Source organism: Arabidopsis thaliana (assembly GCF_000001735.4).
Source record: "Arabidopsis thaliana chromosome 1 sequence".
NCBI classification, from domain to species: domain Eukaryota; kingdom Viridiplantae; phylum Streptophyta; class Magnoliopsida; order Brassicales; family Brassicaceae; genus Arabidopsis; species Arabidopsis thaliana.
The window spans coordinates 25,197,490-25,219,562 of record NC_003070.9 but is presented as its reverse complement, the minus strand read 5'-3'; the positions used below and the strand labels follow the sequence as shown (position 1 = coordinate 25,219,562).

The 22,073-nt window shown below is 35.4% G+C and overlaps 4 protein-coding genes and 1 long non-coding RNA gene across 8 annotated transcripts; 4 read left to right on the top strand and 1 right to left on the bottom strand.

Annotated features, from left to right (window-relative positions):
- Positions 1–4,272: 4,272 nt before the first annotated feature.
- Positions 4,273–5,710, top strand: AT1G67328. The gene has a single exon (NR_139903.1). It is a non-coding gene; the product is annotated as an other RNA (long non-coding RNA).
- AT1G67330 (glucuronoxylan 4-O-methyltransferase-like protein (DUF579)) lies at positions 4,389–5,711 on the bottom strand. Its single transcript, NM_105401.3, has one exon. The coding sequence runs from the start codon at positions 5,443–5,445 to the stop codon at positions 4,570–4,572; it is 876 nt and encodes a 291-aa protein (NP_176901.1). The 5' UTR covers positions 5,446–5,711; the 3' UTR covers positions 4,389–4,569.
- A 598-nt stretch (positions 5,712–6,309) lies between these two features.
- Positions 6,310–10,169, top strand: AT1G67325 (Ran BP2/NZF zinc finger-like superfamily protein). 2 transcript variants are annotated; one of them, NM_001198412.1, is made up of 11 exons: positions 6,310–6,529; positions 6,935–7,159; positions 7,389–7,434; positions 7,684–7,799; positions 8,202–8,475; positions 8,600–8,679; positions 8,791–8,836; positions 8,950–9,059; positions 9,253–9,280; positions 9,362–9,516; positions 9,736–10,169. In NM_001198412.1, exons 2-11 carry the CDS (start codon positions 7,151–7,153, stop codon positions 9,736–9,738), a joined length of 867 nt encoding a protein of 288 aa, NP_001185341.1. In that variant the 5' UTR covers positions 6,310–6,529; positions 6,935–7,150; the 3' UTR covers positions 9,739–10,169. The 2 variants fall into 2 exon arrangements, with proteins under 2 accessions (NP_001185341.1, NP_683478.2); NM_148637.3 differs by lacking the exon at positions 6,310–6,529 and having other exon boundaries at positions 7,032–7,159; positions 9,256–9,280; positions 9,736–10,016.
- Positions 10,170–10,461: 292 nt separating this feature from the next.
- EMB2813 (DNA primase, large subunit family) lies at positions 10,462–14,284 on the top strand. Of its 3 annotated transcripts, none has more exons than NM_001198411.2 (18): positions 10,462–10,735; positions 10,825–10,886; positions 10,966–11,069; positions 11,164–11,245; positions 11,322–11,381; positions 11,459–11,516; positions 11,734–11,753; positions 11,843–11,926; positions 12,026–12,090; positions 12,173–12,221; positions 12,300–12,347; positions 12,424–12,513; positions 12,605–12,664; positions 12,860–12,919; positions 13,055–13,129; positions 13,246–13,331; positions 13,732–13,825; positions 13,915–14,284. In NM_001198411.2, the coding sequence occupies exons 1-18, from the start codon at positions 10,597–10,599 to the stop codon at positions 14,041–14,043; spliced, it is 1,365 nt and encodes a 454-aa protein (NP_001185340.1). In that variant the 5' UTR covers positions 10,462–10,596; the 3' UTR covers positions 14,044–14,284. The 3 variants fall into 3 exon arrangements, with proteins under 3 accessions (NP_001185340.1, NP_001185339.1, NP_564893.2); NM_001198410.1 differs by having other exon boundaries at positions 10,530–10,735; positions 11,626–11,753; positions 13,915–14,180; NM_105400.2 differs by having other exon boundaries at positions 10,591–10,735; positions 12,875–12,919; positions 13,915–14,171.
- Positions 14,285–16,436: 2,152 nt separating this feature from the next.
- On the top strand, positions 16,437–21,381 carry AT1G67310 (Calmodulin-binding transcription activator protein with CG-1 and Ankyrin domain; the record flags this gene model as incomplete). Its single annotated transcript, NM_105399.2, has 13 exons — positions 16,437–16,539; positions 16,834–16,959; positions 17,056–17,171; positions 17,285–17,373; positions 17,467–17,521; positions 17,612–18,113; positions 18,424–18,512; positions 18,738–18,822; positions 18,915–19,138; positions 19,302–19,990; positions 20,204–20,783; positions 20,876–21,169; positions 21,283–21,381. The coding sequence occupies 13 exons, from the start codon at positions 16,437–16,439 to the stop codon at positions 21,379–21,381; spliced, it is 3,051 nt and encodes a 1,016-aa protein (NP_176899.2).
- Between the last annotated feature and the right edge of the window lie 692 nt (positions 21,382–22,073).

Below are 22,073 nucleotides of genomic sequence, written 5' to 3'. Positions count from 1 at the left end.
TAAATTATACTATATGTGATATCATCTGAAAAATACAATATTTTTTCCACACCTAAAAATCTTCGTTTGGCGCAGGCTATTAACTGCTTTGCCTTATAAACATTGAACCTTCCGGTTGATGTAACATGTTCTAGATTGTTAGTAACTTCTATGCACACTACGCCAAATTGTACTTACTTACTAAAAGTAACACCAACCAAGATTTAACTTATACGGTGACTAATCTCTAATAATCAAATTTGATTTTGGCACAGACCAGACTATCCTCACTTTGCTGCCGTTATCAATATATTTCTTTTTAACCTAAACTCATCAACCACTTGAAAAGTATTCTTATACATATATACATTAACGTCATGATCTGAACCTACGACAAAGTTTATTAATCATTTCTTTGTAAGGTCAGCTGAAAACTACACTAGACATACAGAGACCCTTAGCATGTTTTATTTCCCTTTATCTTTTTAATATCTAGAAAATATCATTTTTAAATAAAGTCTTTTGGATAAATTAGTTATAATAATGATTAAGGTGACTAGTTTCTCTAAACTTAATAAATTCAGTGACGTATATATCATTTTGTTGGAGTTTCCTATGAACCGATTAACCTAAATTTAGCATTGAAGAATTGGTAAGATAAATGAAAATTTGATGCATGGGAAGTATAGATAAAAAAAATGATCTTTTACATAACAATAAAGGATGTGTGGAGAAGATATGAGCTAATACATAGTATAGATGCAAGCAAAAGAACCAACGTCCACCACAAGGTTAAAATGATATGTTGTTGAATCACATATTATAAATTAAGAGTAATCCGATCTTTTGAATCACATGTTCGTATTTTTGGCAAGGCCTTTTGGGTATTTGAGATTTACGACATGTTCGTTGGTAATAGTTTTTCGCAAACTCAATACCCGATCATGTCCACCTCTAGAATTAGTCGAAGTTTCAGCAAAATTTGAATACTCATGGTAAATCTAAGAAAAATGTATTGGTTTTCAGGCTAATATTAGTGCTAGTAATACTTTAGGACTGATACTTTCCATACCGGTACTTTACGGGACATCATTACACGGACTAATATTTCATGAGACAACACACTGAATTGATACTTTTGGCTACTTTTAGCGTAGACACTCGAGATGTTGGCTGGCACGTTTAAGGCCGCTTTTCCAGTTTTGCTATCTTACTTTCTTGTCATTTTCGTTTTTAAGACAAAAATGTTTTTTATTAGCCTCGTTTTCTCGTTTTTTTTTTGTTTCGTACCCTATAAACCTTAATTTCCCAATGTCATATGCTTGTAGTTGGGAGTGTTTTAGTTATTGGTATTTTGATTGTTCTCCTTTTTATGGTATAACATTTATTTTGGACAAAAAAAATCTAACAATTTTGATTTTGTGAGTCATTAGTGGTGGATTAAGCAAAAATAGTACTAACTCAACATTTTTTATACGCATTGTGGTGATCAAGTATCTTCCCATTTATTTTGTTATCTTTGATTGTAGTAGACATAAATATTGTACAACATTCATTTAGTATCTAAGCTGCTGATATGTTAATTTATATTTTTTCCTTTTCATTCTCTTAAAGCTTATCAAACGTATCAAGATCAATTTTGGATTTCGAAAAAGCAATTGAGTTATTTAGTTTACGAAACCCATGCATGAGATGGGATTAATCAAGTTGAGATGTGACTGAAAGGTAGACATATTACGAGCTTGAGAGTGCCCTTTCATCTAACATTAATCTACTCACTAATCCTTTTTTACGTTGACCCGAAATAGAATATATTATCCATTTGCAATCACAATTAGAGCTAAATGCATTTGCTAATGACATATGCAGCCGCCGCCTTTTAAACTTTGGCCTTATGATTTGAGTTTGAAAGCGAGAGGTGGTAGAACAGTTAGTTCTACAAGCCATTGTTGCCCTAATTTTCATTAAAATAGTCCACCTTTTGTTCAAATTTTAGTGGTCGGTATCTAATTTCGATCTAAATAATCGAACTCTTGTTACAAGACTGGTGATTTAATTTTTTACTAACCATTTGTGTATATATGTCAGTTATTATATTAAACTATTTGTCTCGTTGTGAAAAATATTAATGGCATGCGGAGTAGTCAGTAATCAGTTGCATATATAATATATTTGTTAAAGCTTAATATTAGAATTGAAAATTATGTCGACGTCAAAGAAAATAACTGAAATTATGTCTTAACTAAGTTTTGGAAATTTCTGATGTTAAATTATTTAATTTCAATTTTTGCAACGAAATGACCACTTAAGATTTTACTAATCCGTCAACAAAAATAAAAATTCCTTAAATTAGGAAGAAAATATTGATTTTAAAGTTTATTTTCAGGGCATGAAATTGTAACAAGTAAAAATACAATGATATTTCTTAAAAAATATATAGTTCAGTTTCGCAACGAAAAAACCCGACATGATATCAATTTGTTTAGAGTCTACATCCATTCCCAAGATAATATATTATGACAATAATGTGATGTGTGAGCCTATATAGATATTATTTCGATATTATGTGAGATAACTCCAACAACAAAAGGTTGGTTATCACTGAAGCCTATTCATCTTCGGTTAATAGTTCTTTAACCCTTGGTGTCTTAGTGATAACGACATAAATTGCAAATCTATATACGCAACCTGCCGTTGGAAATATTAAGTCCCGGTACAATGTTCTTTTATATAATATGTTGATTGCCTTTGTCGACTTCCTTCGGGACATATATCAACATCTTTCTTATTCTATTTGAAATTGACTTAGAGATATTGTATTTTACGTCTATATCTCTTATATATTCGAAGTTAGTATCTCTCATCTATTTAAGTTTTTTTCTTACATGGTGTTTAAATGACATCTATAACTAAATTTTCTAAAACTATGTGCTTATGGCATTCTAGTAATATATTCTGCACATTAGTCGTAAAAGAGTTTAAAGACCGAAACATACTTTGGAATTAGAAACATGCCATAGATCTTTAAACCAGCCATATTCCAATCAATTAAAGTTTTGAGTCAAAATATATAGCACTATATCACTAAAATTCATGGCTATCTTCTCTTTTGAGTTTTGCCAAAGGCGGCTACAATTCAAATCCGTGGTTGTGGCTGTGTGACAAAATCGTGAGCTCATTCGACATGATTTTTGTTGTTTTCTAATGGGCCTTACTAAGAACATGTTTAGAAGTCTAGCCCAATTCCCTTAATTAGCTTGAATCGCATAGTATATAAGGGCCTGTTACTTTCTTAGAAGTCAACTCTCCTACTACTTACTTATACAAGTCAACTCCCTTTGGTCTGAGACTCTGAGTCGTGGCAGTAATGCATTGCGAGTACATTATTATTGTGTATATATTTTGGTTTATATTATGTTGTTAATATTTGATTTGATAATGAGTATTCTTGTTTTTATTTTTGTGATTATCGGATTTTAATTTAAAAATGTTTACTGTATGTTCAGACCGTCTTTCGCGGATTTTAAATCTGGTATGTGTGATTGTAAAGAATATTTCCTTGTACTCCTTGATCTATCATTGAGAATCCCGGTGAGTTAGCTCTTTGGGGTGTCTTGTCCGATCCATATATCTAATCCGAACCGGTGCAATAGAAATCGTGGTCCAAAACAAGAAAACAAAATGTGACATTTTCATAGTTTATGATGATTTGAAAAACAAAATCTTATACGAAAGCCAAACAAAAATAAATAAATGCATGTAAACATAGCATACAAAAAAAAGTAACGTGACAATTGACATACACACCAAAAAAAGGAATAGGAATATGTGGCCCGTATATTAGTAGTTATGTGATATACACCACTATTTTCTTACTTGAAAACATTATTTTTTAAAAACAATTTCACGCACTTCAAATATTGTGGTTCAAAACTCATTAGATTTTTTAAAAAGAAATGGCCCCAAAATAAAAAAACAAAATTTAGTGGCCCAAAACCTTGATTTAGCCTGTATCCAGTTTTACCATTCATTTATGATTTTTGGTGAGCTACCTTGTCTCCTATATATGGAAGAGGCTCAAGTTTGGCCAGTCTAATAAACACACAAAAAATAATGTTTTGTTTAGTTTAGTTTAGCACGAGTATGATTTTGATATTCTATGTATGGGTCGATTAAGATGATTATCCTTTGGTACACATATTTTTGACAATCATATTAGTTATCGGGTCTTGTGTTTTGAGATTCCAAAATTAGTTACCACCGCCCATAAATTCTTTCCAATCATATCGTTAAATATTCATATAAATCATTCTTCACATTTCACTTAAGATGATGCCAATCCAATTTGTGTAGCACAAGTTAAATCCAGATAAATTTTTTCTTATACTTGTATTTTTTAAATAGGCAAATGTAGAAGCTAGGCCTCTTAAAACATTATGAAACAAAGAGTAATAACGATAGAATACATAATTTATTTTAATGAGAAGCCTCTGGATATAGTTTATATTTTAATAACGATTTTTAAACTCAGATCGAACTATGCGGTGCTCCAATTAAAAGAAGTATCGAAGAACGAATATTTGGCGCACTCTAGCAAAACCGGTCACCAGGCTGGTCGGTCATGTTAGCGGCGTTAGGTATCTCGAAGTGCCAGAGCCTACCTACGGAGTTGACCTTATACTTCTCACAAAGGAACTCATTGGCAAAAGCGTTCTCCACTTTGCGGTTAACGTCATGAAGGAAGACGTGAGTCGTGCCATCACCTTTCCGGTTACGTGCCATGATGGCCGAGGAAAATATCGCCGCCATCCTTCCTGGCGCCTCTGGGAAGTACCCTTTTGGTGCGTCCACCATGATCAGATCCCACTCGGTATCATAGAACTCATCAGGGAGAGAAGTCAACGCCAAGGGACACTTTTCGTTGTAGCGGATCGGGAAAGCTTTAGCTGGTAAACACATGGGTTCGTTCTTGTAAGTCGAGAGAAGGCGGCCGGCCTCAGAAAGGTGGGTCCGGTACTGAACATGGTGGGCCCTGAGGGATGGGGCGTCCTTGAGGACGGCCTCTATCCACTCAGGATCCTCTTCCAAGAACACAGTTGTGCCACCTGGATTGAGGGAGGCCCACATGAGGGAGTCGCGGCCGAGGCCAAAGACTAGAAAGTTACAAGGGAGACGCTCCTTGAGGACGTTTAAAGAGATCGAGATCTCCTCGAAAGATTGTTGAGGGACGGTGTGTGAAGTGGCGTAGTGGACGATGGATTGGAGTTGGATTGGGGTGGCTGTGTATTTGGCTATAGACGCAGCTGTGTTCTTAGCCGTGGAGCAGAGTGACAAGGTGTTGTCCGTAGCTCGGATGAAGCTTGTGATGAGCATTGCGCCACCTATAAGACCAGCTAGAGCCACAGCGAGGAACCATGGCCGCTCTAGAAGCGTTTGCTTTGCACCTTTAGACTTGTCTTGAATCATGTTTGGTTTGCTTTTTGGGGTTTGGCGAGAGAGGCTGATGAGTATATGGTTATACAAGGTGAAGAGATCGGATGAGAAAGTGGAGAAATAATGCTAATGGTAGAGTCAACGAATGTGAAGCACGTCCGTCTCAATCATTAATGGCACGTATGATTGATCGATCCTCGTTGTTCTTTTAATCTAATTTACTCACTTCTCTTAAATATAGATCTCAACTGATCAAATATAGTTTATTTCCATTTTAATGAAAAAAGTTTTAAAAGGGTAATAGTAAAGATTTATAGCAATTTAAATTATGTAATAAATTATCAAATTTTGTAAGTAAATTTATGACAAAAAATATCATCATACAAAATTAAATATCAAAAGAAAAGTGTACTAAAATAATGATAAACATAGTAGATAATAGATAATTAACCATATATAATCATATATACTCACATATCCAACTTAGTCATTGCCTGCACATACAGAATAAACCTTTCTTACCAGCAAACAATGAATGTAAATAAAAAGACATTCTTAAGAGAAGAAAGAGATACTTACCCTTATAAGACCCTGCTTTCCAACCTCAATTTCTATCGTACACTCTGCTTCCCAGCCTCTAATTCTATCGCAAATGTGTGATACACTTGTCCAAAACAGCCTCCTCACCTTCGTTTTTCACAACTTACTGCAACTCATCCAACATATCTCCAATCTCTATCTTCATCCCATGCTTGAATAGAGATCGAATTACCTTAGCCTTGCTGATTGACGAACTGTATTCATATTACTTTATGGTAATCAACTAATGGTATTACAAGGTGAGTTTACTCTTATTATCATATTCGCACCTATATATAAAGCAAAAAAGTTTAATTAACAGCAAGTACAAAAGAGATTATCATATATGACAAACAGTATTACACAAATCACATTTGCCACAATGAAAGTATAAGGAGGCTTTCTTTAAAAGCAAAAACATACCTCATGATGTATACTATTTATTAACTAATGTGTTTATAAGATGTATAATTTCTATATGTTATCCGATTTCCATCCTACAAATCTACAATATAGACAACAAAATATAAAAAATTTTGTATTACGAAAAATAGGCAGAAGACAAGAAATATTATTTGACTTTTTATAAAAATATACAAACTCTTAAGAATCAAATTTATTCAAAGTTCTGGAAAATCTCTTTAAAATTTTTGTCTGCTGTTTTTCTATATTGTCTGTGATTGGAACTTTCAATCTTGAATTTGATTTTAACTCTAGACATGATTACATATAGCTGACCAAAATAATATATTCATTTGATGTAGGTTAGATGATTATTTTTTTTTTAAAAAATCACAAAACAATCAACACAATTTTAAATTTTTAATAGAGTTTTGGAAGTTCAAGATTGAATAAAATTAAAGTCCATTTATTTTTGGGTCAAAAACATTAAAGAGTTTTTTTTTTAGCTCTTTAAAAACCAATAAATCTTCTTGGTTTAAAGTTTTTTTTTTTTTTTTTTCATATGAGAGTAAATTAGTATATTTTCATTTTTATTTTTCTCGTTAAAATATAAAAACATCTTGAGCTAATTTCACCTCCTATTTCTCCTACCGTCGAACTAAATCCTAGGGCACAGGTGAAATCGCCGAGTGACGTCTAGCCACCGCACCGCCTCCTTCTCCGGTTATCTCGCTACTAATCAGACTATTCCACAGCTATGTCACAGGTAACAACACTGCCCACTATATTCCTTGTTCCCGTCTTATAGTGAATATCGCAGATCTGACACTGAATCGTCACCGGAGCTTTGCTTTGTGATTGATTCTATGGTTACAATTACTAGAACAGTATCGAATCATTCAATTTCTTAATCAGTTTTGTAGATCCTTCCTCGTATCGTTTGATCTGGTTTTGATTAGTGTAGTTCTTGACTTATATTTCCTCTGGATTTTTAGGTAGACAACAGAAATTCATCAGCAGCCAAGCGTGCTAGAACTGACGGTATGACATTTCTTACCTTTGAATCCATATATACCCGAAGATAGTGTTTCTGTGTGTACATTGTTTCCAATGTCTTGCATGCTTTTAGTAGTGGAAAATTTTATCCTGTGTAACATTGGCAATGTTGTGTTATTTCGGTTATATTGAGTCTATAGTCAGTTTCTTTCAGCGTATATGTTTATAAAGGGTTTTTGATTTTAGACTACCAATATGAATAGTTGTTTGGTTTATTCTTTTGGTCGTGGATAGGGGGGCGTAGAGAAGATGATTGGATCTGCCCAAGTTGTGGCAATGTCAACTTTTCATTCAGGACAACTTGCAATATGCGTAATTGCACTCAGCCTAGACCTGCAGATCATAATGGAGTAAGTTATTTTGTGTTGCAATATCGAATATATGTCTTTCTGCTTTGAAACAGTTTTGTGTGCAAAACAGTCATTGACTTCTTGGCGGGTTTAGTAGATAGAGCTCTTTGAGGCAAACATGTATAGAGACTTAGGATGGTGAGTAGTTTTGATTAGGATTTTCAGGTGTTTGTTATGAAAATAAGGAATGAAGTGGAAGATTAGCCTTAGTGCTTTGTCCAGTCTATTGGCTTTTGTACTTAGATTTTGTTTAAGGAAATAGAAGAGATTCTTTCAAATCTAGAACCCATTTGTTTGTTATCTTCCAACAAGAGCAGCAATACGAAGATTACCAGTGGGTATTCAGTTTAAACAATTATCTACTTAGTTTTTGATGACCTATTTGTTGCACGTCTGTAACAGAAGTCTGCTCCCAAACCTATGCAACATCAACAAGGTTTCTCATCACCCGGGGCATACTTAGGATCTGGGGGTCCCCCTCCAGTATATATGGGCGGGTCACCATATGGATCTCCTCTCTTTAATGGATCGTCTATGCCTCCTTATGACGTCCCATTTTCTGGGGGTTCGCCTTACCATTTTAACTATAATAGCCGAATGCCTGCCGGAGCTCATTACAGACCATTACATATGTCTGGACCACCACCATACCATGGCGGATCTATGATGGGAAGTGGTATGTATTTTTAATCAGTTTTTGGTGTCTGGCTATTTCCCAATAGGTGTCAAGTCTTCCATTTACCATCATTGTACCTGTATCTAATTTGGCTGGTGCATTGTTGGGTTTCTTCTTTTGTCAGGTGGTATGTATGGAATGCCTCCACCAATAGACAGGTATGGCCTTGGTATGGCAATGGGTCCTGGTTCTGCCGCTGCCATGGTATGTAAAACAGTAAGATGCTTGGTTTTGATCACATGCAAGATCTTATAAGTCCTTGGATTTGTAACATGAGCTGAAATCTTTTCACAATATATGCGCGCTTCTTTGCAGATGCCAAGACCAAGGTTTTACCCAGATGAAAAATCACAAAAGAGAGGTATGTGCTAGAAGAGTTAGGCCTTTTCCCATTCTAGAACATGTCAGCTGTAAAGCTGGCCTTTATTTTATAGTGATAGTCAACTTGATATATTCTGTTGTGTTCTTTTACAGATTCAACTCGCGATAATGATTGGACATGTCCGAATTGTGGTAATGTAAACTTCTCATTCAGAACTGTATGTAACATGAGGAAGTGCAACACTCCAAAGCCTGGTTCTCAGGTTTGTGCTGCTTTTTTTTGTGTTTGACTGTCCCGTAGAGCGAACATATACATTATTGTGAACTCTAGGGCACTGGTTAATTCAGATATCATAAAACAGCTTGCTTAATTAATCGTAGTTCGTAGATGGCTTACTTGGATAGATCTTGGGATTATTTTCTTGATTTCTGACCTTTAAACTCTTCTAATTGCAGCAGGGTGGAAGCTCAGATAAAATATCCAGTAAGCCCCTAAAAATTTAGAAATATTGCAGCTTACTTGATGAACTTTGAGACTGACGTAGGGATATGTGTTGTTTAACAGAACAAAATGCACCGGAAGGGAGCTGGAAGTGTGATAACTGTGGAAATATAAACTACCCATTCAGGAGCAAATGCAACAGGCAAAACTGTGGAGCTGATAAGCCTGGGGATCGGTCGAATGGATCTCCGTCCCGTGCACCAGAAGAGAACGATCAGGTTTGTAAGATGTATCTATGTGGTCACAACTGTTTGTTAATAAAATGTTTGCCTCTGAAACTCGTAAATGTAACAACCTGTGTAGATTTTATGCCTTGTGAAAGCAGAGGTTATATGTTTATGAAAAAATTGACTCCGACTACGTTTAAATTTTTTGAAACCCAATATAGAGTTGAGTGCGTCTCTGAACTGTGTGTTTCAATTTGTGGTCTGTTCCAGTGAGTCGTAGACATGTTTGGGGGTTGAGAAGGGTGAGTCTAATCCAGCGGGTGTCGTAATGTCAGTCAATGTCTCGTCAGGTCAGGTCGTCCATGTTGCTGCGGTCGTCAGTCAAGTTGCTTCTATGCATTTGTCTCTTTACTTCCCTTGCGTGGTTGTGGATTGTATTAATAATGCAAAAATTGTTTATTTACTTTGTCGTCCTCGTGGATCTTGTCTTGCTATAGAATCCTCCTCCAGGTCCATACTGTTTTACATCCTAATCTTAAGTAAGTTGGCACTTATGGTTCATTCTTTGTCACTCACCTGGTCGTTTTTACCTTATTATTAAAATTAGAAACACTTGGATACTTTTGGGGGGGGGGGGGTAATGGAGTCTATCTAGGGGTTGCAACTGGTTGTTGGTTTTAGACTAATAAACTAGGTGATTCTGTTGAAAATTTCATCAAAACAGTTTATGTATTAATGAAAAACATTTCTCTATTTCTCGGTCACAACATAATTGCTAATTATTTTCAACTAAACAATTTCTTCTATTTGTTATTGTGTTAAGATTACTGTTACATCGGGATTAGACTTATATAGACCTGAGTAGTAACGACCGATTTACAAAACCAACAATTTCATCAAAGTGCTTTGACATTAACCATATTCCAATCTTTTTTTTGTGTGCAACCCAACCATATTCCAATCTATTCTCTAATAATTGCTATCTTTATCATTATCATATGGGCCCATTAATAGGCCCAACAGAGAAATTCCCGCTCCTGAGCCTGCATCTTTCCCGCGCTTTTCTCGACGAACCCTTTCTTCTTTGGCTCACGAATAGAGAACGGTGAAGAAGAAGTAGAATCAGTAAAAATGGAAGTGATACGCTCTCAGAAGCGAACAGTCTCCAACGACGTCGTTTCAACTCCCACGCTTCCTCTGTATCTTACAGCTCCACACATGGAAGTCCGCTTAGAAGAGTTTGAGCTCTTCGCCATCGATCGCTTACGAGGTTTCAATCAAATTCAAACCAAAATTTCGCTGCTTTCGTGTAGAATCTTTCTGGGGTTTTGAAAAGTTTTTTAAATTTCTTTGTGATAGTTCTTAAAGGAGTCTCAGATGGATTAGCTCGTGCACGAAACCCTAACGAAATGGATGATCTTGTATGTTCATAAAAATTTGATATTTTTAGTGACACTTTTCAGATTTTGTTATTCAAATTCAAATTCTTTTTGATTATAGGTAGAGACTTTGTGGAAAGAACATATGAGACTTTCGAATGTTTCAGAAATGATCAATAAGGATATAATCTCGCATTTTGTTCTTCGTCTCGTTTATTGTAGATCGTAAGCTCTTCTTACTCTTGTGCCTTTGAGTTATTGTTTTGTCTTAGATTTTAGTTTCTATAGTTTTTATTCTTTCTTGATTTTGATTTTTAAGGGATGAATTGAAGAAATGGTTTCTTAGCATGGAAACCGCGCTTTTCCGCCATAGATTCCGGCTTAAAAAGATTGAAGAACAGGTACTTCTGCCTTTGTTTATTGTTCGATGAGTCGTGATGTGGAATGGCGGGTAAAGTTTGTTTTTTTTGTTCCCAGAGAGCAATTGTGGGAGAATTTGGACTACCGTATAAGGCAGTCATAGGTGCAGAACTTGAGGTAATAGCTCATTGTCCTACAATATTTCAGGATTGTGGTTTGCAGAGGTGAAGAAATTGATCTTTGACCATTTGCAGAGTTTGAAGGAGAGGTTGGGGCTAGTTGCGCGTTCACATGGTCAAATTTCTTCTGATGGTAATGATACTAACTAAATCTCAGATCCCTTTTTTGTCTCCTAGTTGTGGCTTTTGTTCTCGTCGTGCATGTGTTGATGTTATCTGTTAATATTAGTGTAACATAGTAGGGACATGTAACATGTTGTATTTCGATCCGATGTTCACTCTGAGCCATTTAGCAGTAAAACTTGTACCTTTTCTAATGGAAAAATTCTTGTCTTTCTTATCCTTTGCAGTTGAAAACATTTACTACAAGGTAGGTCTGCCTCATCTTTTGTATTTGTTCATATACTACAAGCTACGAATTCATTTTATCTGATCAAGTTTCATTTTCACCTGAAAAAGGTTCCTTTTGAAGAGGTTCCTGACCTTGTAGCTAGTCGGAGAGTATTATTACAGAAAGGGTTTGCCTTTGTAGCTGGTACTCAGGTAAGTAATGCTTTCTATTTCAATTTGAAACAAAACTTCTCTTATGTAGATAGTAGTGTCTCTTTCGTTTAACTCATATTTCCTTATGTCTTTGAGCAGTTGGTTTCCCTTGTTGTCACACAATTTCGATCTCATCTATCAAAGGCCCTCATTCTAACAAACAGGTTATTCTGGTTTATATGAATATTTAAAAGTTCTTCTCATATATGTCACACCTTAGTAACAAGATTTTCTTTTTGTTTGCAGAAAGTGGACAACTACCATTCGAGAACGAGAAAAAGACAGACTAACTCCAGTAAGCACGGACCTGAAATCAATCAACTGCTTAATTTCATGTCCCATGTTTCCTTAACTTATCATTGCTCTCATTCAGATCGTAGAAGCGTTATCTACAAGCTACTTGGGTCCTGATTATTCTCAAGTGAGGATTGTCCTTTGAAACTTGTTTATACATTTATAGAATTGGAATCATTGAAGTTGTTAATATGTCTCTACAGTCAAATGAGTACGCTGACATATCACTTAAGGATATTGATCAAGTTTCCAAGAGTTCCTTCCCCCTTTGTATGAGGCATCTATTTGAAAAAGTAAGCTGCTTCATGGATTGCAAATCTTCTATTCTTCATTAATTACATAAACTGCTCCTATGCAATTGTAACATGTGAACGTTTCACATAGCTTCGAGAAGATCACCATCTAAAACATGGAGGAAGAATGCAACTGGGTCTCTTTTTGAAGGTTTCTCCTTAAACACTACTCCCTTGTTAAGTTTTGTTGCATTTGAATGCGACGTGATGCAGATAGATTCACATCTAGATTTGAGGCTAGAAGTAATAACATTTCTATTGGTCAAACATCATAGTAAATAAGCCACCAGTTCTTTTTCATGTTTTTCTCCAATTTGTACCTCTTTGAAGTTGTATTGCCATGTAGGGTGTGGGTCTGAAGTTGGATGACGCCTTAGCGTTTTGGAGAGAAGAATTTACAAAAAAGGTAATTTGATTCGCTAAAGTTTCTCGTTCTCCTCACCCTTTTTCCATGTTTTTGTGTGTGCTAGCAAATTTGAATAACTAAGTAAGTAATACTGAGCTATTAGATGCATATTTCTCTTTCCGTTTTTATCCTCAGGTTGGCTCTGAGAGATTTGATAAAGAGTATGCGTATGCCATTCGCCATAACTATGGGAAGGAAGGCAAGAGAACAGTAAGTACCTAACTGTCCTTTCTAGGCCATTTTTTTCCAGAGTTCTCATCTCTTATTTATGTCATTGAAAGTGGCAATGATCAGCTTCTGATACCAAATTCACATTGCAATTTCAGGATTATACCCCTTATGCTTGTTCAAAGATCATCACATCTGCTCCTGGTGCTGGGGATCATCACGGCTGCCCTTATCGACATTTCAGGTCAGTTTTCTCAGCAAAAATATGTTCTCTTTCCCTGAAAGAAAAGGGTAACCGTTATATATTATTATTCAAATAGTATCTCTTATCCATCACCAACATCTCATATCAACACAACCAGCGGCTGAAAATAATGGAGTTTTTGTATATATTTTGATTAGTGAACATAAGAAGATCATCTTTATAGAGACAGAAACTCCTTCCTTGGAATTATATATATAATTATGTGTGCAAAAGCGAATCCGAGCGCATTGTAGCTTGCTTCATTTGCTCAGCAGAAGTTGTTGCCTTTGGCCTTTGTCTAGCTATAAAGAGAAACAATAATTACATATGTGTAGATGTGTGAATGATTAGGTGAATCCCAAAGTAATGTTTCTGATACATTCTGCTGCTTTGATGACAGTGAGGATAACCTGAAAGCAGCACTTAGTAGAATGGGATTGAGTTCTCGTGGTATGGAAGACGTAATGGATAAAGTGCGGAACAGACATTATCAGGTGATTAATCTTAACTAAGACCTCAAATCTTTTTGGCGATTGTAGCAATAACTAACATGCTCTTCTTCATATGCATTTATATGGTAAAGCTCGCATGCACCTTAACCTTTGAAGCTGTTTATGGTACATCATGTGATACTGGTATCAACCATCCCAACCAATACTTTGAAGAAAGTCAGAAGATTCTGAAATCCAAGACTCCAGCTGCTCCGGTTTAATCTCCTTATGGTTTCAATGTAATCCGTGACATAATATTAAAAATTTAAATCTTTAAGTTGATGCCAAACCTGTTTGATGATAGTACCATGTTTTTAAAAGCCAAGCATACCTATATCAAGAAAAAAAAACATTACGCATATGTTAGGCATATGCTTCCTTTTGTTCCAATATTGTCATGTTGTGCGAGTTTAAATCATGAACATGTTTCTTTAACTATTCAAAGAAATCAATGAAACTGAAGTGAATCTCTTACTCACACTATGACTGACACATCTATCCTCGTGACTTTTTAATAAAATATTCAACTGTATGATATAAGATTTGACCACAAGCCATTGTTATTGTAGTTATTATGGTTGTTGTTGCTACTACTATCTTAGATGTACATTTTTGAAGTGGACAATGTGAGTGAAGGTGAATATGAAGAGATGTTGAGAGTGGAGAGAAGTAAGTTCTCTGTTGAGTTACGAAATTTAATCTCTTGGATACACTGTAAAAAATGGGAATATCTAGCTAGTAACCGCGGTTACTAGGCGAAACTTCTAAATTACATTAGAATAATAATGTCTATTCAAAATATTTTGGGGTATATTTCATGTTTATTTGTTTTTTTCTAGAATTTTCTCTTTTATTTTTTTTTACCTCTGTTTTTTAAGATGAAAATGAAAAAAATTATAACTACTAACTTTTTAATATATTAAAATCTGTAACATAAATTAATTAGAGGATGTACCTCTCATTTTGTAGGTGAACCACTTAAAATTGTACATATTGTTTGTTTTTTTTTTTTGCTCAAATTGATTTTATGGGATTGGGTTTTGATCCAAATTAATCCTTAAATTACACTTTATTAAATCACGTTTAACTAAATTTGTATGAGAAAACTATTTTATCCGTATGCAAATACCAATTCTCAAAGAGTTAAATTATGTGTATTTTGAAATATTTGTACTTCAAATATGCAACAAAAGAGAGGAGAGGGTCACCAACATGTAATTTATTACATGAAAGCAAGAAGGACAAGATTGAACCGAACTTGACAGATATAAATGATTAATGATGTAAGTTCTTACTATATTTATATTTCTTTGTTTGCCCAACATCGTACAAAAGAAACTGCTAGAGAAGATAATGGAATATAGAATAATTATTGATGGTAGGTGATCATAATTAAATAGGAAGCATTGAAGATGACAATGGAGGAAAAACATTCAACTCCATAGTATATCGTTAAATTTATGAACAAGCTGTTGAATCGAGTTTTGGAACATTATTTTTCACAATTTTGGGAAACATTGTGATTATGATTCGTGAATGCGGTTGTTTCTCTCTTTCAAAGCATAATAATTAAAAGATAGATACTTAGATTTTGAAAGAATGTTACGGACGAAACGGACTAAATTCTTAGTAAACTAGATCGTAACGGATTCTATTTTTGGGATGTACAATAATTTGCAGGGGATCAACTTTATTTTTATGTAAAAGACTAATTGATCTGTAGTGAATTTTTTTCTTTTAAAAAGTACATTACTACAATAGAGTATATTTATAAGTGATAAATAAAAATAGTTTAATCAATAAACATATTTATCCGCTTTAACTATGGTAACCGTTAAATTTTTTTAGAGAGCTAATAATGTCAAATGTATACGATATTTAATTTAGGTGACTTTAAAAACTTCATAGATCCAAAGATTAATCTTCAGGTCCAACAAATCTATGTTAAATTGTTCGAACCTCAATGACCAATTTTACTCGAACCCAAATAGTAGAAATTACCTCTTTTTACCATTGTACCAAAGCTACTTGGTTCAACACAAAATATGTATAGATCACATATTTGTTGCTGATAATTTTTTTAGTATATCAATTCACAAAATAGTAAATAAAGACATTTAAAAAAATGCATTAAAAATAGGACACCAATCCAATTTTTTTTTTGTCGATATATCTTTTGACTTTTGTTACATCTCAATACCACCTTTTTTATTTTGTCATGTTCTTGAATAAAACCTTATCACCCAATTCCTAATTCAAGAAAATGCTATGCAGCCAAATATCATTTTCTTGGACACTTTTTTCTCCTTTACTTTGATGTAGATTACACAAAGAAATAATAACAGATTGTCAATTGTACCCTCAAGTTTTTCACAGGCAAATTGTACTACTTTTAATCGTCGTGCCGACGTGCTAATTTCTCTACGTACACTACACAAGTCAAAAGTCAAACGACAAAGGGCTAATTCCGTAATTGTCGTCTAAACCACCATGATTTCACACATGTTAATTTTAATTTATTTTAATTTATTTTTGCCGACTCCATAGAAATAAAATCTGCGACACTCTAAGATCATGCCACGTGGGTATCAATTATAGAAGAACTAATAATAAAATGAGTAGCGTCGCAGAGGATAATTCCTTTACCTGTGACATAGCAACCATCTTCGTGGCTATCTGTCGGAACCCTCCTGCTAATCCTTCAGATTCTTTATTTCGTCAGTCCATAGTCAAATTATTACACCTTCTTTTGTCTCTATCTTCTCTTCTTCTTTGTCTATCGTACTGGTTTAGCAACTCCTGTCTGTCTCGAGCTCCGATCCTTATCTCTCTTCCGAACCAAACTTGATCTCATGTTTGTCTTGATAGATTGACTTACTCTACTTCAATTCGTCACCAGTCGTTATGCAATCTGGTGAGTTTTGAGGGGTTTCTTCATTTTCCTCGAAAGCATCAAACTTTATGTATTTCGATGACTAAGACTACATTTTTCGTTTTTTTCTTCTTCTCAGAATATGAAATTAGTACTCTGTATCAAGAAGCTCATAGCCGTTGGTTGAAACCTCCTGAGGTACTCTTCATATTGCAGAATCATGAAAGCTTGACGCTTACTAATACAGCTCCTCAAAGACCTACAAGTATGTTTGGTTGACTTGCTTTCTGACTTTAACTGGTTTGGTTTTTGATTCGGGGTTTGATTTGATGATCAATTTTGGTAAACTCTCGTCTCTTAGGTGGGTCTTTGTTGCTTTTCAATAAAAGGGTTCTTAAATTCTTTCGTAAAGATGGTCATCAATGGCGGAGAAAAAGAGATGGTAGAGCTATTGCTGAAGCACATGAACGACTTAAGGTATTAGAGATAGTGAACTTTTGATCTTAGATACTTCTTACATTCTTACTTTAGATATGTTGGTTGTTCTTAAGGTTGTTAATGACTATTTGATTGATGTGTTTGTGAAATAGGTGGGTAACGCTGAGGCATTGAATTGTTATTATGCTCATGGAGAGCAAGACCCTACTTTTCGGAGGCGTATCTACTGGATGTTAGATCCGTGAGTAGTCAGAATGTACTCATATGTGTATACAAGTTACTCCTGTTTGTTTTTCTCAAAAATGAAGATAAAGTTTATTGCTTTCTATATCAGGGAATACGAGCATATTGTCCTTGTTCATTACAGGGATGTAAGCGAACGAGAAGAGGTGACTTCTCTGAATAAGCAAAATATTTGTTATACTAAAGCTGGAACCTGAGTTTCATTGTATGACGTTATGGCTGGCTTAACTTTTCAGGGACAACAAACTGGTGGACAAGTTTATCAGTTTGCACCAATTCTTTCCACTCAAAATGTAAGCTACAATCAGTACATTGGTGATTCTTCGGACATATATCAGCAGTCTTCTACTTCGCCGGGCGTTGCAGAGGTTAACTCTAACTTGGAAGGCAGTGCAAGTTCTTCTGAGTTTGGACAGGCTTTAAAGATGCTTAAGGAACAACTGAGTATCGGAGATGAACATGTTAATTCTGTTGATCCACACTACATTCAACCAGAAAGTCTTGATAGTCTCCAGTTTTTAGAGTACAGTGACATAGATCACCTTGCTCAACCAACAACTGTATATCAGAGACCAGAGAATAACAAACTAGAGAGATGTTATGGAGGCAATTTTGGAGCCCAATACAGTGCCAAGAATGATTCTAACAAACTAGAGAGATGCTATGGAGGGTATGTTGGTGGAGCCGAATACCATTCTAGCAATCTCATGCTCGTAAAGAATGGTTCAGGACCTTCAGGTACGCCAAAGTTATACAGTATTGGTTTCGATACTCAGTTTTTTCTTTCTATTTCCTCACTAGATGATTTTGATGCTATTCAATATTCAGGGAAAATATTTATGTTCATTCACTTGAGTTTCACTAGTCTGTCTGAGAAGGTTTCAATGGTCATTCATTGACTGTAGCAAACTTTATGGACGATCTGTAATTTATTCATCTATATGAAGTAGCTTTAGTATGCCCTTGTAGTCTTGCTTGTCTCGTGTATGCGTGGAAATGAAGAATGGTATATAGTTTTTAGGAAGAGTAAGAAGCAATCTGTTTACAGGTGGTACAGGAGGGAGTGGAGATCAAGGGTCTGAATCTTGGAAAGATGTGTTGGAGGCATGTGAGGCTTCTATACCTCTTAACTCTGAGGTAACTCTCTCATATACTTTGTGGAATCAAACACGGATGACTATCTTGTATCTATAAACTATGAACAGAAAGAATCCTAACAGTTACTTCATACAGAGGAACACGGTGAACGAACCATATGTGTTATGATTTTCTAATCTCTAATAGTAGTTTAAGAGTAGATTTTCCAAACTAATAAGTAACAATTTTCCAATCTAGAAATTTATTTACTTTTCGTGGAAGCAGGGAAGCACACCAAGTTCTGCAAAAGGATTGCTAGCTGGATTGCAGGAAGACTCAAATTGGAGTTACAGCAATCAGGTTGACCAATGTATGTTATCTGCTTTGCTAAAGAATACTTTTGGGCTTCGTATATAGTATAACAGCGGTCTGATAAAAAGTTCCTGTTGTCTTAAATTTCAGCTACATTTTTGTTGCCTCAAGATCTTGGTTCTTTCCAACTTCCTGCTTCTTATTCTGCACTGGTAGCTCCTGAGAATAATGGTGAATACTGTGGAATGATGGAGGACGGAATGAAAATCGGTCTGCCTTTCGAGCAAGAAATGAGAGTTACAGGTGCTCATAATCAAAAGTTTACTATCCAGGACATATCACCAGACTGGGGTTACGCGAATGAAACTACAAAGGTCTAATCTCTTACACTTACACCATCCGTAATATTTCGTTGAGACTTATGTGGAAGTGCATAAATGTTCTCTCATGGTTATCTTCTTGCCTGGTTAGAACAAATGTTGGTGATCACTGATCAGTTAGATTTTTCCGTTTTGAAATTTCATTTTGACAATGCAGGTGATAATCATTGGATCATTTCTCTGTGATCCAACAGAATCTACATGGTCTTGCATGTTTGGGAATGCTCAAGTTCCTTTTGAGATCATTAAAGAAGGTGTTATACGGTGTGAAGCCCCTCAATGTGGTCCTGGAAAAGTCAATTTATGCATTACTTCTGGAGATGGACTCTTGTGTAGTGAAATAAGGGAATTTGAGTATCGTGAGAAGCCTGACACATGTTGCCCTAAATGCAGTGAGCCACAGACCTCTGATATGTCCACAAGTCCAAATGAGCTTATATTACTTGTAAGGTTTGTGCAAACACTTCTATCAGACCGATCGTCGGAAAGAAAAAGTAACTTAGAGTCTGGCAATGATAAGCTGTTGACGAAACTGAAAGCTGATGATGATCAATGGAGACATGTCATAGGAACGATCATAGATGGCAGTGCATCATCAACAAGTACAGTTGATTGGCTTCTACAGGAACTGCTTAAAGACAAGCTGGATACATGGCTGTCTTCAAGATCATGTGATGAAGATTACATAACGTGTTCTTTGTCAAAGCAGGAACAAGGTATTATCCATATGGTTGCAGGCCTTGGCTTCGAGTGGGCATTTTATCCAATCCTTGCTCATGGAGTCAATGTAGATTTTCGTGATATTAAGGGATGGAGCGCTCTTCATTGGGCTGCACAATTTGGAAGGTGAGTAGCCGATAAAGAGTAGACTAACAGTCTCATTTCAACTTTGTTGATTCGAGTAGAAAATAGTGTCTTGATGTTTTAGCATCATAATTTCATAAGTAAAAGAATGTTATCACTTGGTCACCTGTAAAAAGGAGTTTAAGATGGAATCTTTCTTAGACAATAGCTTCAAATGAATCAAAATAACCAATACTGTGTTCTCTGCTGTGGCAGTGAAAAAATGGTGGCTGCCCTTATAGCTTCAGGGGCATCGGCTGGAGCAGTGACTGATCCAAGTCGGCAAGATCCAAATGGCAAAACTGCAGCTTCAATAGCTGCCTCTAATGGCCACAAGGGTCTTGCAGGTTATCTGTCAGAGGTGGCGTTAACAAACCATCTCTCATCGCTCACACTTGAAGAAACCGAGAATTCAAAAGACACTGCTCAAGTGCAAACTGAGAAAACTTTGAATTCCATCTCAGAACAAAGTCCTTCCGGTAACGAGGATCAAGTGTCATTGAAAGACACACTGGCTGCAGTACGAAATGCAGCTCAAGCAGCTGCAAGAATCCAAGCAGCTTTTCGCGCACATTCATTCAGAAAGCGAAAACAAAGAGAAGCAGCTTTGGTTGCTTGCTTACAAGAGTATGGGATGTATTGTGAAGATATAGAAGGGATCTCGGCCATGTCAAAGCTAACGTTTGGAAAGGGCAGGAACTACAATTCAGCAGCTTTATCTATTCAGAAGAATTTTCGTGGCTATAAAGATCGTAAATGTTTTCTAGAGCTTCGCCAGAAAGTTGTAAAGATTCAGGTATTTTAACAGCTTTAGTGAGATGAACATAGTTGTTTCCCATTAGCCTTTGGCTTCTCGTGCAGCTCTTTATTCTCTTCTAATTCTGGCAGGCTCATGTGCGAGGTTACCAAATAAGGAAAAATTACAAAGTAATCTGTTGGGCAGTAAGAATTTTAGATAAGGTTGTACTCAGGTGGAGAAGAAAAGGAGTTGGACTAAGAGGGTTCAGACAAGACGTAGAGAGTACAGAGGACAGTGAAGACGAAGACATTCTCAAGGTGTTCCGCAAACAGAAAGTAGATGTTGCAGTGAACGAGGCTTTCTCTCGTGTTCTATCGATGTCTAACTCTCCAGAGGCTCGCCAGCAATACCACCGAGTGCTCAAGAGATATTGTCAGACAAAGGTTAGTAGTTTACAAGAGATGAATCAAAGTTATAAATCATCATAGTGGACTTGCTCTTAGTGTTTCTTGTCACAAGTTATATGATAATAATGAAGATGCTTGAATATTTGCAGGCTGAGCTTGGAAAAACAGAGACATTAGTTGGAGAGGACGATGATGGGTTGTTCGACATAGCTGATATGGAATATGACACTTTGTTTTCATTGCCTTGAGAGGGGAAAGACAGGCAAGAACATCTCTGTGAATTTAGAGGTTTAATAGTGTCTGTAGATTTTGTGAAGTTTCAAGAGTGAATAACTGAATAGTTTAGATTTTGTGAAGTTGCATGCAAAGAAGAAAACAAGGAAGAGCTCTTGTTAGTAGTTTCTGTAAATGGTCTTTTATTGGGACTAACTTGAAAAGCTTAAAGGCTTTGATGTGTTGGACAAGGAAAACAATGTACATATACAAATTTGTGATATCATGTTTTTTTTTTTGTTTCTTAAGGTGATTTTACTGTTGTGTTTTGTGTTCTAATAAATAGTTAGTCTTATAATTTCAATCCAAAAGTTAAGGAATGAAATAGTATGAATCTTTTTTGGTGCAAATAGTTCAGTTTGTTCAGCAAAAAATATTTGAATGAATAGATTATTTATAATTATTTTTTTGTTCAACTCTTTTATACTCCCTCATTATCACACCAATTAAGAAGAACATTCAATGTTTAGTTATAAATGTACTATTTATTCATACTGAACCATTTCTCATAACTATTAACCAATAGTAATTCATCAAAATTTTAAAATTCTCAATTAATGATTTTTGAAATTAACAATTTATTGATAAAAATTTAAAGAAAGTCAATATTTTTGATACAAAAATAAAACCTCAGAAAATCATTCTTTAGTATTCAAATTTTGGAGAG

Excerpts from the sequence above, each read along its gene's own strand:
- AT1G67330 (NM_105401.3), bottom strand. The coding sequence starts at position 5,445 with ATGATTCAAGACAAGTCTAAAGGTGCAAAGCAAACGCTTCTAGAGCGG.
- AT1G67325 (NM_001198412.1), top strand. Across the intron at positions 8,680-8,790 it reads CTGGTTCTGCCGCTGCCATG|ATGCCAAGACCAAGGTTTTA; the intron begins GTATGTAAAACA and ends GCTTCTTTGCAG. Across the intron at positions 9,281-9,361 it reads AAGCTCAGATAAAATATCCA|AACAAAATGCACCGGAAGGG; the intron begins GTAAGCCCCTAA and ends GTTGTTTAACAG.
- EMB2813 (NM_001198410.1), top strand. The coding sequence starts at position 10,597 with ATGGAAGTGATACGCTCTCAGAAGCGAACAGTCTCCAACGACGTCGTT. Across the intron at positions 12,514-12,604 it reads TGAGGCATCTATTTGAAAAA|CTTCGAGAAGATCACCATCT; the intron begins GTAAGCTGCTTC and ends CGTTTCACATAG. Across the intron at positions 13,332-13,731 it reads TGCCCTTATCGACATTTCAG|TGAGGATAACCTGAAAGCAG; the intron begins GTCAGTTTTCTC and ends CTTTGATGACAG.